Below are 16,552 nucleotides of genomic sequence, written 5' to 3'. Positions count from 1 at the left end.
GTAATAGTCTTTGGTATACATGTATGAAGTATCCATTTTCATTGCTGTTCTTTAGATAACGACTGACTATTTGTTTCCAAGCTGGTAATTCCACATCTAATTATGGTTGCTACGATTCACCAGTAGCCTAACGGACTGGTGGAAAGGCGGACAGGTAGTCTGATCGCACGGGTCGACAATTCCCAAATTATTTCTATTTCCAATATCCCCTAATCGAATTCTTTGACTGTATTTTGCCAAACTCACTGCCCACGGGTTCCAGAAAAAAATCGAGTGGACAATTATCAATACAAATCCTAGAAGATCGTTAAGTGTTATACATCTTAGACATTACCTGTCACATTGCCAAAACGGTGCAATCACTCGCTTGTGTCATTGATGATGGGTGCAACGTTTGGAGTGTTTACTTTTTGAAAGGAATATCAACAAATGTTGCACCATCCAAACATAAAAATCGGACTTCGACATCGACTTTTTGATCCGCTGGAGATACTATCGGCTCATATTTGCCCTCTTCTTTGTACGATTCAAAAGCTTGACGACAGTCCAAGGTAAGTAGCATGCTCATATACATGTATAAACTTGGCTGTTTTAAATTTGCACAAAAGGTAAGTATCGCTTTCATGAATTTCGATCAGCGGCCATTTATCAGCCACTGGTCGATTCTTCCTGATAATCAGTGCACAAAATATACCCGCGAGTACCAGGTAAAATCGACCAGCTGTTGACTTACTGTCGCTGATCAAACTTGGTTAACTAGCTGTCGTTGATCAAACACAACATGTAAACGCGTTTGATTTCAGTTGTAAGGCACACTAAAAAGCTGCAGCAGACATGCTGGCAAAACAAAACTATCATTTAAAACTGATTGTACATTTAGGTTTTGGCGTATCGGATTTGTTGACGTATCGTTCTAGAATGGCGTTTTGGCGAAATTGTGTTTTATTAATAGCCCAGCCTCGCTATTCTATCACCGTTGAGGGGGTCGATCTGCATTGATGGGATATCATGTGGATAGGGTGCAACTTCGCATTACAAATACCTTTACTTCCGGGACTGACACCCACTAGCTTTGGTAAGCTGCTCACGTTATTTATCATATGACATATTTTCTATAAACAATCCAACGCAATTTCTAATCTTGAACAATAACGTCATGAATTATAGGATCACATGGCTCGTTTTTGTTTGGCCACTAAGTGTATTCACACTGTCACAACTCGGATTTCTTTTTTGAAAGTCTGTTGAGTCACGATGGCAGAAAACGACGTCCACGTAGCTTACCAACCGGTGGACACAGAAGATGAAAACACCAAGAAGCGCGACACTGACAAGAGAAGGGTTTTTGGGAAAGATGGAGGGCTCCTTCCAGAAGAGCAATGCTGTTGTGGCTCCATCCAGCGCTTGGCACATCCCATTGTCTTTAGTGGACTGATTTGCCTCGTCAGCATCTTCATGGGAGCCGCCTTCACCGGAACTGGGTAAAACAGTCATTCTTGCACGGAAAGTATTCTCATTGGTTTCTCTCATCTCCAGTCATCAAATCTGGTCATCATTTCAACTTATTTTTGTCTTTGCAGAGGTGGCGTTTTTAGTACAATAGAGAAACGCTTCCAGCTCAAGACATCTGAACTGGCGCCCTTCTTGATTGTCAACGACATAGTGATGATTGTGATGGTACTTTTTGTTGCCCACTACGGCCACACCAGCCACCGCCCGAGACTCATCGGGGGAGGCACGGTTATCGTCGGCTTGGGTTTTCTTCTCTGCACGTTGCCACAGTTCATTTACGATACGCCTCACCAATTTTCCCCCAGCACCGCTTCAGCTGCGAACGGCACGGCAGATGGAGACCTAGAAATAAATTTGATTTATCAGGTATGCCATGTTTCTACTTGTTGCTACATGAAATTCTTTAATTAAAAAGCTTCATGATGATTTTGAATGGCAATCAAAGGAGAATTTGGCTTCTGTGCTTATGGAGGTATACTTCTGTCATATAGATTCCGTGTTGTTTCAGATTTGTAAGATAAATGAAACGTTCTCCGGGAGCGAAAACACGGAGGAGTGCTCAGAGGAAGAAAAGAAGACCTCAGGGTCTCTCATATGGCAAGTGTCGTGGATCATCGTGGGTCAGATAATAGCTGGTGTGGGAGCAGCTCCGATATCACCACTTTGCATCACGTACATCGACGACTGCGTGGAGAAATCTTCAACAGCAATATTCATATGTAAATGAAAGGCTGGTTGTAGAAGGGTTAGAAAAAAATCCCTCGTGCATATTGTGTACCCTGGCGGGGGTCATACCGTGCCAAAGGGAACGCTTTTCTTCAAGGGATTAAAACGTTAATATATCTGTGCGACTTTCTGGCAATCTGTCCGTCGAACTGGTGGCACCTCAAAGGCCAATCCCATAAAATATGGCACAACACCCCCAAAGGGCTGAGCGAAATAATTTCAAGAAAACGCAATCCGTTTGTCATGTTTTCAAGTCTTCTTTGTAGAGAAATGAAAAAAATCACTTACAAGCCACCTTAGCCCATTTTTTTATGGGGGACCCAAGTCTCTTGCTATAATGTGTGTTAACACACCGTGATAACTATACTTGTCGTTTGAGAAAAAAAGGTTCCTTTTGCTTCGCCAGCGGGCCATAAATTTAAATCATAAAAAACTACTCTTCCGAAAAGCTGAAGTAAAACTGGAATAAACTAAAACCTTTTTCATCAGCTGAAACTGATTGTTTTATGTGTAATGTGATATCTCACTTCCCAGCGGCTATTTTCGTTGCTGGTTCAGTTGGACCGCTTCTCGGTTATCTCATCAGCGGCTTCAGTCTTGCCATCCACACCGATTTCTACAAGGGCCCTGTATACTCTCAACCGAGTGACCCCAACTGGATCGGCGCGTGGTGGTTGTGCTACGCCCTGACCGGCGTATTGCTGGTCCTGATAGGTATACCCATCGCGCTGTTTCCGAAGAAAATCCGGATGCGAGTGAAGGATGCTCAAACTGATGAGGAAGAGATAAGGATGACCCACCAAGATGGGGAGAAGCAGACTAAGGCGGAGAAAGATGTGTGTGGTGATGACGTTAGGGTTTGTGACGTGCCGGACAGGACTTGGAAGGGAAAATGCTCGTATGCCATCGGTAATTTATAGGCCCTACTTGTATACTATTTACCTGACAAGCTAATGTGGATTTTTGGAAACTATGCTTCACAGTGACCATGCTGTCCTCAGGGTTAAGCAATGTTAATGTAGTTAAGCAACTAATAGAAAAGTCGTATCTTCTGAATGATCTGCGACTGCCGTTACCCAGGTGTGCACTTTTGCTAATGTTTCTGGCATTGTATTTAGACTTGATTCCAGGCTACATTAAGATGTACGCTCGCTCTTTAGCCTTCTGACTGGGTAGGACGCTATTAAGGGCTTTAGGGAGCGAGGGCTAAAGTGTCGCTCTGATCAAACTCCTTGTTCAATCCAAATAATGGTGGAGCTAGCCTGATCTTGGTGAAACTGACCTTTGAAAAACGAAGAACTTGGCTAGATTAGTGATCTCTTCAAACCCTTAAAAATGACTTTCTTCAGTCATATGGTTCGTAATTTGTAACTCAGACTTTACCATTCCTTAAACCTACAATTCCTCAGGTTTTCTCAGTGCTATTTGGCGCCTGGTAACCAACGTGACCTTTGTATCTATGGTCCTGGGAGCATGCGCCACGATTTCATCAATGGTTGCGACATTTGCTTTCATGGCCAAGTACCTCGAGACCCAGTTTGATCTTCCCGTTTCGGAAGCACCGATACTAACTGGTAAAGTCCCACTTCTTGTTAGTCAACACAGAGGGTGGCCATGCCTGAATTTCGAATGTCGTTTCTGGATTATTAGACTCCAATTTTCCATGAAGTTTGATTTTTTAGCATAAATTACCACCAGAATTAAAATCAACCACCCTTACTTTTACTCCGTGAAAACATACTGGGAAAAAATCATTTCCTGTGCCGTTCATTAGCATCAAGGCAGATCAGCATAATAATGTGTGCTCCGTACGGAAGGCTGTTGGATAATATTATTTCTTTTTTGTCGAGGAAACTCACCGAAGGAAAATCTGTCTTGGTTGAACCATTTTATTTTGGTTTTTACCTTTGATCAGGTCTTATCACAACGCCAGGTATGTTGTTGGGCAACGCTATAGGAGGCCTGGTGGTCAAGAAGCTGAAACTGACCAAGAAAGGAATGGCCAAAATGGTGGTCATCCTCAAACCGTGTTCTCTGCTCATCCTTCCACTGTCCCTCTTCCTTGGATGCAACAATCGGGACATAGCAGGAATCACGGCAAGTTACCCTACCTCAAACATGTAGGTTTTTCTACTGTCTATTAGCCTATATTTAGCTTATCAAAAAAGACCCAACCTTGCAAAGCTGAAAGTAAGCTGTTTTTAAATACTAATTCAGAGCTTCAATGCAGTTGATGGAAAGATTAACTGCTATCTGAAGGGCTCTATCCAGACAATCGGGGAGTAAGTCAAATGTTGTGGCTTATGCCGAGAAAAGAGCATCGCAACGATTGAGAAAGAAATTAGCTTCAACATAATTCACGGTGTTCCTCGGGACGTCTCTATACCTAGTTTTAGTTCAGAGCACGTGCTGCGCTGCAAAGGCCACGGAGTTACAAATTTTGAGTAAAATGATCAGCCTCGATATCCATGCCAACACCGATTTACCATTTAAAACCAATGCTATTTCGTTTGTTTCCCATGGTTATGATTTTTTTCAAGCACGAATGGACCACTGCCAAATCTTACAACCAGCTGCAATGTCGACTGCGCATGCCCAACCACTTACACACCCGTGTGTGGCTCCGACGGTGTGACGTATGTGACACCATGCCACGCTGGTTGCTCAGCATGGATGCAAGGGATGCCCGATAGTGACGATGGTGGAAGCACCACTTTTGTAAGGATAGAAAAAACGACTTCACGAAATCTGAAAAAAATGAGCCAGACTAGCACTAAATTGCCCAATTCGCATGATGTTTATTGTGCATTGGGCCTACATTTTTGGCGCTGTGTTCCATATCCATGTGCAACAGTACCTTTTTTACATACAAAGCGTGGACATTCCTTTGTTCTCCTGTGGTTAAGGAAATTTGAGGAAAATGCTTCTTTTTCTCCCGGTAGGATAATTCTTTCGAGCTGGATTTTTGATGATGATTTCCTGGACTGTTACTCTTCATTTTGCCACATTTAACCTTGACCCCAAAATGCCTCTCAAACTGTTTTCAGAGAGGGGAAAACATTGTGTGGGCGCGTGCAAGTCCACACAATGCCATCACACCCTACATTATGTGGACGTCTTTTATGCAGAGGTCCACACTGTGTATGCCACGCCTGCACATCTCCATTGTATACACACTTCGTGATCGTTGTGGTTAACTGGTTAGAACTAGTTTACTGAATTATTGCTCAAGGGCGTGGCCGTGAAAGGTGTCGTGGTCTCGAGTTCAAACCCTTAACATGTCTAACATATACTTTTACCTAGGTCTACACAAACTGTACCTGCACGGATGTCTCCAACTTGCTCAGCCAGATTGGCTTAAAAGGAGACAATGAGCATGTGGCGATGACTGGCGCATGTCCTCACGAGTGCACTACCCTAATCCCCTTCGTCGCCATTGCGATTTTCAACACAATCCTTGGTGCCATTGTCGGTATACCAGGTTTCATGTTGGAGTTCAGGTGAGTTACAGTGACGGGTTCACCTTTAAGAAAACTTTGACGGAACTCGTTATGGATGATGCAAGCTTGAAGCAAGCTTTCCTTTCTTGATGTTTACAGGGTTGTGGATGAGGGTGATCGCTCCCTGGCCATTGGTTTCTCATCAATGATGATGCGGTTGCTAGGTAAAACATTTCGCATGCATTCATATTTGATTGTAAGGCTTGTTTCCGATAGACTCGGAGCATAGGTTGGCTTACCCCTCATCAGCGACAACAAAGCAAGATAGTGTTGGTGCCCATGCACTACGTTGCTCTTTAACGCGTGACATTGCGCACGCGTGAAAACAACCCCTTCCGTTCCATCTCTCAACTTCAGTAGCTGTTGAAGGATGACACGAGGTAGTTAGAAACTGGACAGTTTCGCACTTCTTGTGCAATACTTGAAGCAATCAGTAGGCGTCACTGTCAACAGGCAAAAATGATTAACAACATCCCAACAGTGTTGGAAATTGACAGTGGTGATCAAAGTCTAAAACTTTCTACAAAATTCGAGTCAGTCGGATAAAATGACTCAACAGAGTAAACATCTTGAACACAAGACCTGAAGGAGTGTCCGTTGTTATGTACATGTACAGTTTTTGTACTTTGTGGAGAGTGAATTTGGGATTTGAGTACCGACCCAACATTAGTATAACTGGTGTAATCTTTATCATACTTTTTGTTCCAAGCGACGATACCAGCTCCTGTTATATTCGGAGCAGCCATCCAAACAGCTTGTCTCCTACTCCAGTCGTCGTGCGGGAAGACAGGCAACTGCCTTGTCTACGACACCCTCTTTCATGGACTGATTTTGGGTCTGGAAATCCTGTCCACAATTTTGTTCATCCTCTGCTTTTACTCGATAAAAGAGACAACAAACGAGGTACTCAGAAAAAGTCATCACACATCTCAAATTCTGAAACTGTGTTGAGTGTATTATATTAAGATTTGCGGAAGGGCTCAACTGTGGCTTGATTCGAAACAGTTAACTGATTTGGAATACTTTCTTTGTCTCCTCAGAATAGACAAGTGTCGGTTGCAGCCGACGGATCACAACATAGTGACCCGTCTGATGGGGAGACAGACGAGGACGTCTTCACCTAAGCACAGGAAGAAACTGATATGTGATGGCATCCACTCACATTCTCGACGTCTAATAAGCACCAAAATTAATTTTGGAAGAAAGCATTCAGTACACAGCATACAGTAGTTGTATTCAATATTGGAACAGTGAAGCAATTTGACATGCCGAGAGTTTGACAGATTAGCACAATGGTAGTGTAAATCATAGTTTTGAAAAATGGCATTAATTCCGTAAGCTTAATTTGTCCTTTGCTTGTTACGCTCTGCAGTTTACTTGCATTTATTAAACAGAACCGAACGGAATTCCTTTAAAGCTTTGTAATAGTTTAATTATTACTTTTGCGTTTACGTTTCTGTGTAAACTTTACTTACAAAAGGAGTCAAAACTGAATTTACAACTGTATATCTTTATTCTTCCAGCTTATGAACTCAGAAAATTGTGTAGATATGTAATCAAGGTACTTTAATCTATGCATTCTTATATCTATAAGTTTGTTCACTGGAAAATGATTTTAAAATGTGATTATTTCGATACGCAGCGAATGAGCCTGAACTACTGTGTAAATCATGAATCTAACTCAACGAGTCAAAGTTGTAAGTAACAACAATCTCACGCATTTTATCTGAGATAAAAAAAAAATGCAAAGAAATAAAAGCTTCAGCAGTTTTACTGTCATCAATTAACTACATCTTGGAGTCAACGTTTTATATGATGCTTTGGTTTCTTATGGTAAACAGCGTCTTTTCAAAAACTCAACATAAAGTGAACAAGATCGCATGCCTCAGTAATAATTATTTCCCCAAATGATTTAAAACAGATTTGGTTTGAAAACCGAGGGGAAAAAATGACCAAATTTCCACTCCATTGCAATGGCCATGAAATGTCCCTAAATGAGACAGTATTTTGTTCAATCCCTAGAATATGCGTTATCAATTATGCCAATAACAAAAAGTTTCGTAGTGGCAAATACAAACCTTAAGGCCTGTTAACACTTCAGGTGAATGCGAAAACGAAGTGAATCTGACGTCATGAAATATATACCCAGAAATCTGGCACGAGTTGAAATGTGTTCAACTTTCACGACTTCGCACTCGAATGTTTGATCTGATGTCACAAATTCGCATTCGTGTTCACTTTTGCGCGAAGTGTGAAGCAGCCTTTACACGACATGTTCCTCTCGTGCCAAATATAACCCAGCTAGTGCGCAACAGCAATCAGAAACTCCTAAGAGGCACTCATAAAGGCCTTCCAGATTTCCCAAAACCTGTGAAAGGAACGTCACTCCTATTCCTGCGGACCTTACCGAACACCAAATTACGAAAACGGACCTAACGGTATAGGTAATGAATTAAACAATTTTCCACAACGAGAATTCCTTTAAACCTGTTTGTTCAGCCTACTACTCTTTGCGAGAGTCCTAGAATCAATGACTAATGTGTTTGTTCTTGGTAAAAAGAGAGCATAGGGACTTCAGCCCCTATTGGCCGTGCAGAGGCATATCTGATGCATGCAACTCTCAGACTGTGACGGAAAACACGGATTAGTCTGCTTGTTTTTAGGTGGAAATATCTAATAAAGGTGAGTTCTACAGGTTGGATCTGTGAATAGACATTGCCAGTACTGCTACCTCTTGACTGTTAATGCACTAGTTGCAGGAAACAAGGTTACCTTGTCAGCTGCCTCCATTGCAATGTTACTCGATAACTTGTCTGCCTTTAATTTTTGCCGACCTAGACACGCTTATCAACAAGAAATGCAGTAAGCGTTAGCATCTGAAAGGTAACATCAAGCGCGCAATGTTTTAATAAAGTTACGCTATTGAAAGAGACTTCTAGATGTCATTGAGTATGCCAAGGTATGGTGTGGGCCTAAGCACCAATGTGAAAATACCATCAGTGCTACTAAAGGTGGCCATAATACAGGGATTGGTTATGATTACTATTTTAACAACATACAGATTGCTGTTGTAGCTCAATGACAAATTCTACATCGCGGCCAAGGCCCCTCATGATTTAGGGGTCAAATTTCAATTATTTCAACAAGAACAAGTACAGTTTAAGGTGATATTGGATTTTATTTAGAAAACAGTTGAAGCACCGCCTCCAAGGGTGAAAGATCTGTCAAAGTGTCAAATTGAAATTGTGGTTAGCATTCAGTATGCTCCAAAGTACAAAAAGTAAGACATAAATTAATGTTGTATACCGGTTATACAAACCCTAGATAAAGGTCAAGATAAACAGACAAAGGTAGCACTTTGGAAGCTGCTTGTGAAATGTCAGCATTTACTTTGATTTCTTTGGGTTTTAATAACTAATGTATCATCACCAGAAAGAAATCGATACACATGTAACTAATCCTAAACAATTCGTTGTTGCACCCTCAATGCTTTTATTATTAATTCACGAAAACAAAGAATGGTGTTGATATTTCCTCAATAAGCACCGTCTGAAAAGACAATGAAGGGCGATAACACGCTCAGCGAGGTATCAAAGAGAAAAAAAGATGGCAGAGAAGGCATGAGCCCTGATAAAGAGCTATCACCGGAAGAGCAATGCTGCTGTAGTGGCCTCCAGTGTCTGGTGTCCCCCTACCTCTTCGGCGTCATGGTGTGTTTGGTCAACCTCTTCCAGACAGCTGCTTCAACCGGAACAGGGTAACAACAACATTGTTAGCTTGCTTTTAAGTTGTTGCATTATTTATCAAATTTGGAATGCTTCTTGTGACTGTTCGTGTGTTGGTCTTTTATTTGAGTAGTCTCTTTCTCCAAAGGTTGATTGTGGTTGATTTGCAGAGGAGGTGTTTTGACTACAATAGAGAAACGTTTCCAGCTCAAAACCTCAGAATTGGCACCATTCTTAATCGTCAATGACATTGTGAGCGTGATCATGGTGCTGTTCGTGGCGTACTACGGCCACACCAGCCACCGACCGAGGCTCATCGGGGGAGGAAGCCTTCTCATCGGTTTGGGTCTACTGCTTTGCATGCTACCTCAGTTCATCTACGAAACGCCTCCGCAGTTTTCAATAGATATTGATCAGAACAGTACAGGAGAGAACGTATACCCGGTGAGCATGTCGGTGGACAAATAAAACCGTGCTTTCTCACGAAACTCCTATTTCCCAACACGTTCAGAAAGCATGACCTGAAATTTTGCCAATCCTGGGTCATTTATTCTATACGGCATAGAGTATATGTTGTTATCAAGTCGCTGGGATGCACTTTGAAATCTACTGCTGTAGGATAAAAAAATTCCCCTGGATATTTCCCGATATAAGATGACTATAATGACGTAATTTTCAGTGGTATGAAGCAACCTGACAGCGAATAGTCACAATAACATTCCAAGAACTCCATTCAGCCAGATGAGATCTCATACCGTTCATCAATTAACAAAAGATGTCAACATTATAGATAACTGTCTTACAAAGGTTTTTTAATTTATAGGTTTGTCAAAATACCGAAGGTACACCTCCTGGGTGTACCGAGGAGGAAGAGAAAAACTCCGGTTCGTTAATATGGCAGGTGGCATTGATTATCGTTGGTCAAATACTGTACGGATTCGGAGCAGCCCCAATACTGCCGCTCTCCGTCACGTACATGGATGACAATCTGGATCGAAGCTCAACATCAATTTTTGTTGGTGAGTTACACAGAGCTCCGTAGGTGTTCACGATGCACTAATGATGACTCAATGTAAGTGGCAACACTCACGTACTGTTTTGCAGACGCATGTGCACTAGCAGCTCATGATTAGTCTGCCACAGTTTTTCCACATCATTTGATGCATAAAATAGTGTTGGTCCAGAAGAGGCATTGCTTATAGTCAGTTCTCTATGCAGGCATTGGTCGGAAGCTGTCGCAACTTAACTGTTCTGGAGTTGTTAGGCTACTACTCTTCCCAATAGGCCTTACAAACTCTAAGATTAGCGAAATTTAGCTTCATCACAGGCAATTAGGACATTCTGATCTGTGAGCAATGTTTCTCTGAGCTAAATGCAAAATACTGGAAACAAAAAGTATCAGGGTGATACAATAAACCACCCTCAGAGTATCTGTGAATAACTCTGTTTCCTGTCTGTCTTTTCCTTTCAGTCCTTTAGCTACTGTGCATGCTTGTATGAGTAGGGCAGAGCCGTGGTTGATCGGTCAAACAATAAAAACACCTTGTACACGCATACTTTTGGGGACATCTTCCCCATACCCACATTCAAACAAACACATTTATGATATATAGTTTCTGTACCCCTATTTTAGTAAGGAAAACTATTATATATGCATGAGTTTTAGTTTGAATGAGAATGGTAGTGCTGTGAAGATTGAAGAGCATGAGCCAATGAGATGTAAATTAGTAGAAGGTTGTTCGGTTGACTTGGAAGAATTACAGCAATTTTATAAGAGTGTGTTTTGAGCAGATTTTGACTCAATTTTGTATCTTTACTCGACACGTTTGAGGGGGACAAGTCAACAACATCAACCAGCAACCGTACGTTAAAGAATTTAATATTTACTGTTGAATGACAGAAATATTGCTTTCCTTACTAAATTTATTATTGTGAGATGCACCAGGAATAAGGATGGAAGCAGGATTTTGAAGTAATTGTAGTAACGAACTGATGAACATGTTGAATAATTGGGTTGGATAAATGTGATGGCTCTATCTAGATATTGATCTAAAATTGTGTCAATTGCATTAGAGTTCCAAGATAGAAAGGTCTAGTGATGCTACAATAAGTGCTATATTGAAGGGTGTATGGAAACAACATTAATGTTTCACTTTAATACTGACTGGTGATATAAAATCTGAAAGTAGAGCGAATTTGCATGTTTAATTATTAGAGCATAACATTTTGAGAATTTAATGCACATGATGAATTCACATGACGGCCCTTGATGATTTTGATATACTCTGGTCTTGATGGTCTTGCATGAATTTTGATGGCTGGCATGGTTTGAATCTTAATGGCTGGCATGGCTTGATGTTCTGTTCCGAGTCTTGACGGAAGAGGAACTCGTGAAGACGTAACGCGTGTAGACGTGTGGACGTGGAGGGAGGCCATTTGAAGTGGAGTCAAGTAGAAACTGAGCGATCGACCCAGATAATTGATAAAAGCCCATTGATAAAAGCCATCAAGTCAGTTTAATTCATTATTATATAAAGCCTTCCTTGGAGTATTATGTAAGTTATAATTCTTGTGAAATAATTATTATCGCTGTGGATAAATAAGGGTGCGCCTGGAACTGAATTTAAATTTGAATAAAAGTTATTGCTTTGAATTAAATTGATCAAAACTTGTTGACAGCTAACCGAATTTGCTTCTTGAAAAAAGTGGGGTACACAATTTTACTGGAGAGTTACATAAGTTTCGTGCAAACTGTAATTAACAGAGGGTGTATCTCGATTTTTCGATTTTAGCATTTGACCCTTGGGTAGGGCCAGATACATATAATGAAGTTATTTTATCTGTGACTTGTCCTTTGTAATTTATCATTGTGAAGTGTATAATTGTAGTTTAATAAACTAATACAATTACAAGCGAATTTGTAGACTTAATTTTATTTGCCTTGGTTATTGACCACTATTAGAGATAGGTGACTCGTTCTGACTCAGGGGTTTCAATTTGTCTTAGCAAGGATTCAACCGAAAGCTTAACTTTGTCTTTCTTTACTTTTTTATCCAATACAGCTGGCTCTTTCATCGCAACTGCGCTGGGGCCCCTCCTGGGGTACGGCATCAGCGGGTTGAGCCTATCCAGACACTCCGATTTTTACAAGGGACCCGTGTACGCCACGCCAAAGGACCCTAACTGGCTGGGCGCCTGGTGGCTAACCTACGCTATCACCGGAGCGCTGGTTACAATTTCGGGTCTCCCCATTCTGCTGTTCCCAAAGAAGATCCGACGGCGGGCACAGAAAATTAAAGACGGAGAGGAGACAGCGAGAGGATGTGATGAGGGAGCCAGAGAAACAGCCCCGGAGGCAGATGAAGGCGATGATGGGCCTGCTCTGTATCGTCTACAGGTTCACCAGACTGGAGAGGGAATGTGGGCATATGTCAAAGGTCAGACTCAAAAAACTTGATCTGATTTTTCAAAGTCTCTTACTCCTTTGATGGCAGGTCATTCGTTCACTCCGAACAAAATATCAAGGTGATTCTGAATATTCAGGAGGACAGTGTTAACAGTAGAAGTCTCTAATTCCATGTGACAAAATACAAGCAGTCCTATTTGCCTCTACCTTCGAGAGAGACAGGACACCCCTCGACTAATTACTCTCTCTCTCTCTCTCTCTCTCTCTCTCTCTCTCTCTCTCTCTCTCCTCTCTCTCTCTCTCTCTCTCTCTCTCTCTCTCTCCTCTCTCTCTCTCTCTCTCTCTCTCTCTGACGCTTTTTACAGGCTTCCTCAGTGCCATCCGTCGCCTAGTTACCAGTCTTCCATTTGTGTCCTTGGTTTTGGGTGTCTGCGCGATCCTTTTTGCCTTAGGTGGCACCATAAACTTTATGGCGAAATATCTGGAGACACAGTTCTCCTTGTCAGCTTCCACAGCACCCATGCTGTTCGGTAGGTGATTCAACCTTTCTTTCCTCTTTCTGCTCCTTACACACCGAGATCCTGACTACTCAGAGACTGTACCCATGGCAGACCCATGTGATAATGATACTAAACGTAGCCGATGATCTTCCTAATGCAGCAGAAGAGTTTTTAGCGTGCGATGAAGACTCAAAACGCCAGTTTTGAGGGAATGTGAATGTGAGCAAACACTTCATGGAGATATGCCTACCCTCGCTGTGCACTCTGGGATTAAAACAAGGTTTGAGAAACTCCATGGGATCAAAGCAGGTGTGCTTGGAAGGATAACACCATACACATGGTTCGTGATATTCTTCACAAGGGGTCACAATAAGGTATGAGGAGAATTCCCGACCACAAACCAAACCTGACCTTTGCAACCATAAACTCGAATGTGTACAAAAGGCTCCTTTCCCACCTCTTCCCGCCAGGTATAATACTGACCCCTGGGGCTATTTTCGGCAACCTGATTGGTGGATTCGTGGTCAAGAGGATGAAGTTGTCTAAGAAGGGATTGGCTCGAATGATCGTCATCGTCTTACCCTGGTTCTTCCTGCTTACTCCACTGTACCTCCTCCTTGGATGCGATAACGGAGACATTGCTGGCATCACTACCAGCTACATAAACATGTAAGCTTGTGGGACGTTTGTCAGTTAAAACTGATCCACGCCTTAACAAAACCATGAAACACTCACCAAAATGTTTGTTTGTCGATGGACAAAAATGACGTGAGCATCGATCAAATTTGTATGGCATATGTAACGTGTCACTGCAGTTACTCGGTGATCTCGGAATGATTTCGCCATAGATCCCACCACCCTCTGCTTACCAAACAGGGCTTTTTAGAGAAATGCCCCGTTCGGAATGGGGCTGAAATATATTACGGTATTACCTGATCGAGGCCGCATTGAAGTGAGTTTTTGTCCTTGAAATAAACTTCAAGGCTACAAGTTTGGACAGTAGATGTAATAATTTCAAACTTTCTCTTTTCCAACAGGAGAGCATACTAAAAAAGAGGAAAAATAAACTTTCGGACTTGAACCGAGAATTCTTGTAACACTAATCCGCTTTCTTACCCACTACGCAAGGCAAACCAGCTTGACTAGACTTGTCTTTTTTATTTCGTGCCCATAACTCTACATATGACGCTCAGGCTGTTGCATAAGCCAGCTAATACCGAAAGATATTTTTGATCCCCTTCTGAACATGGGCATTTCTCTTTAAAGCTTCGGCTGCTAACAGCGGTGAGTTGTCGGTCCGGTGGATTTTCTCCACGAGACAGTTTGTTATTATTCCAACTGCGTAGGCCTGTGCCCAAAATGAAGCGTTTCCGAGGTCATTCAGAAACAGCCAAATAATACCCACGAGACATATCCCATTATTAGCATGACCATGCGCAGGCTAGCACGCGTGCTTTTTTCCCCAATGACCTTGTGAAAACCGAACTGGTTCAATTCATAGATTAGTTCATTAAAATGTTCTAATTTATGTGCTCATGCGCACAAATGGCGAGTGGAGGCAACCAACTGGAGCGGCCTGTTAAGAATGTACAGGGGAACAACTTTCAACATCATTTTCTGTCAGCTTCAGACTGCACTGTTTTTTCACTTTTGTCTCCGGAAAACCCTCTAAAGTCATTATAGCTATTGCTTTCTGATGTAAGAGGAATTTTTAGAGAACAAAATAAACACTTGAGCATTTTCGTTCGTTCGAAGCGCACGAGGCCGAAAGGAATTAGTAGGGTTCCGTTCTGTGTGAGCTGTAAAACAAATTATGCGATACGTTAGGGCACCATCCGTCATTCTCGGTCAACAACGTAAGTGGCGAAACAAAAATCTGATGAAGGTAGCCCGCCATTCAACCTGCGTTCAGCCCGCGATTCAACATAGTACGAGTGGTTCATAGTGCCCTGGATTACCAACTACTTGGACATGGTCAGAAAGAAGTCGTGTTAATTTCCTTTGACCTCATGCGCTCGGGGAGAAAGCAAAGACTTTTTATTTCCTGCGGCGTAAAATCTGTCAGACGAGAAGGTAATGATTTTATTTTCCGAAAACAAAAGTGACCATAAATGCAGAAGCTCAGAGAAAATGACGTTACAATTTGTGCCCCCGTGTAGTCTCAATGGGCCGCTCAAGCTTGTTGCTTCCACTTGCCATTTATGCGCAGGCGCGCATGAATTAGAATTTATTAGTGAACTGGTCTATTGTTCAGGACAGACGCAAAACTCCCAGAGCTGCTGGCCGAATGCAACGTTGACTGCGCATGTCAGACGCGGTATACACCAATCTGCGGCTCCGATGGCATGACGTATGTAACACCGTGTCACGCAGGTTGCCTAGCAACGGCACGAGGGGAGCTTGGAGGAGAGGAAGGTGGTAATGTAACGGTGAGTAAAGGTTATTTAAGCTGGAACACTTAAGAAAACGAATGACAAAATGACATTGACCCTTCAAAACACCACAATAAATGCAATGTTAGAAATTCCGCAGACTCGCCCAGAAAGGTTCAGACCAGGCAAAATTAGCATTATTTTGTTTTGACTTGGTTACTGATTTGTTAAAAGGAGCCAGGTAATCACTATTTATACGGAAACAACGAATCGCATTCATGACATAATCCTGTCTAATTTTTAAAGTGAAGTGCGCGACAAACAGGCTTTACGAGAGGAAACGGTTCAGTGTTGAGCTTGGAAAGAATTCTAAATGTAATAGACGGACATCATCATGTGTTGGATGTGGTGGTAACATTGGACTAGCGATGAGCAACTCTGTTTTCTCACAGATCTTCACAGACTGTGGGTGCACTGGTACAAACAGTTCGGATGACCCATTAGGCTTGATCGGAAGCTACGAGCACGTGGCGGTACCGGATGAATGTCCTCATGAATGCAAAATGCTTATTCCTTACGTTGCTTCGGTGACGGTTGGGTCGCTCATCACCACACTATCGGGGAATCCAAGTTTTATGTTGCAGCTCAGGTACGGCTAAGATAGTTCCGCAGAAAAATTGATATTGTATCTGCTAGTTACAACTGGTCGTCATACTCTCCCATTTACCTAAAGGCAAGACATTTCTCTCTGATAAGCTTCCCAACATCATTAGTACAGAGATATACTCTATAAAATGAAGGACTTCTGATT

The 16,552-nt window shown here is 42.1% G+C and overlaps 2 protein-coding genes across 3 annotated transcripts; both read left to right on the top strand.

The window, feature by feature from the left end:
• Positions 1-505: 505 nt before the first annotated feature.
• Positions 506-7,528, top strand: LOC147799849 (solute carrier organic anion transporter family member 2A1-like). 2 transcript variants are annotated; one of them, XM_087133757.1, is made up of 13 exons: positions 506-551; positions 953-1,075; positions 1,241-1,481; positions 1,581-1,878; positions 2,021-2,231; positions 2,773-3,147; positions 3,648-3,812; positions 4,154-4,358; positions 4,779-4,956; positions 5,542-5,738; positions 5,838-5,902; positions 6,448-6,641; positions 6,779-7,528. In XM_087133757.1, exons 3-13 carry the CDS (start codon positions 1,255-1,257, stop codon positions 6,860-6,862), a joined length of 2,199 nt encoding a protein of 732 aa, XP_086989883.1. In that variant the 5' UTR covers positions 506-551; positions 953-1,075; positions 1,241-1,254; the 3' UTR covers positions 6,863-7,528. The 2 variants fall into 2 exon arrangements, with proteins under 2 accessions (XP_086989883.1, XP_086989884.1); XM_087133758.1 differs by having other exon boundaries at positions 551-608.
• Positions 7,529-8,279: 751 nt separating this feature from the next.
• LOC147799848 (solute carrier organic anion transporter family member 5A1-like) lies at positions 8,280-16,415 on the top strand. Its single transcript, XM_087133759.1, has 9 exons — positions 8,280-8,420; positions 9,282-9,495; positions 9,634-9,907; positions 10,287-10,482; positions 12,526-12,900; positions 13,235-13,399; positions 13,840-14,038; positions 15,624-15,798; positions 16,194-16,415. Exons 2-9 carry the CDS (start codon positions 9,299-9,301, stop codon positions 16,398-16,400), a joined length of 1,788 nt encoding a protein of 595 aa, XP_086989885.1. The 5' UTR covers positions 8,280-8,420; positions 9,282-9,298; the 3' UTR covers positions 16,401-16,415.
• The last annotated feature ends 137 nt before the right edge of the window (positions 16,416-16,552 follow it).

This window comes from Acanthaster planci, linkage group LG02 (assembly GCF_054643075.1).
Source record: "Acanthaster planci isolate LZ-2023a linkage group LG02, COTS_SCS, whole genome shotgun sequence".
NCBI lineage: Eukaryota > Metazoa > Echinodermata > Asteroidea > Valvatida > Acanthasteridae > Acanthaster > Acanthaster planci.
This window is presented reverse-complemented; position numbering and strand designations above follow the sequence as displayed.

What these genes read in the sequence shown, in the direction of transcription:
- LOC147799849 (XM_087133757.1), top strand. Translation starts at nt 1,255, where the DNA reads ATGGCAGAAAACGACGTCCACGTAGCTTACCAACCGGTGGACACAGAA. An exon ending in GCCGCCTTCACCGGAACTGG is followed by an intron (nt 1,482 to 1,580) that starts GTAAAACAGTCA and finishes TTGTCTTTGCAG; the next exon opens with AGGTGGCGTTTTTAGTACAA. An exon ending in TTCAACAGCAATATTCATAT is followed by an intron (nt 2,232 to 2,772) that starts GTAAATGAAAGG and finishes CTCACTTCCCAG; the next exon opens with CGGCTATTTTCGTTGCTGGT.
- LOC147799848 (XM_087133759.1), top strand. Translation starts at nt 9,299, where the DNA reads ATGAAGGGCGATAACACGCTCAGCGAGGTATCAAAGAGAAAAAAAGAT. An exon ending in CTCAACATCAATTTTTGTTG is followed by an intron (nt 10,483 to 12,525) that starts GTGAGTTACACA and finishes TATCCAATACAG; the next exon opens with CTGGCTCTTTCATCGCAACT. An exon ending in ACTACCAGCTACATAAACAT is followed by an intron (nt 14,039 to 15,623) that starts GTAAGCTTGTGG and finishes TCTATTGTTCAG; the next exon opens with GACAGACGCAAAACTCCCAG.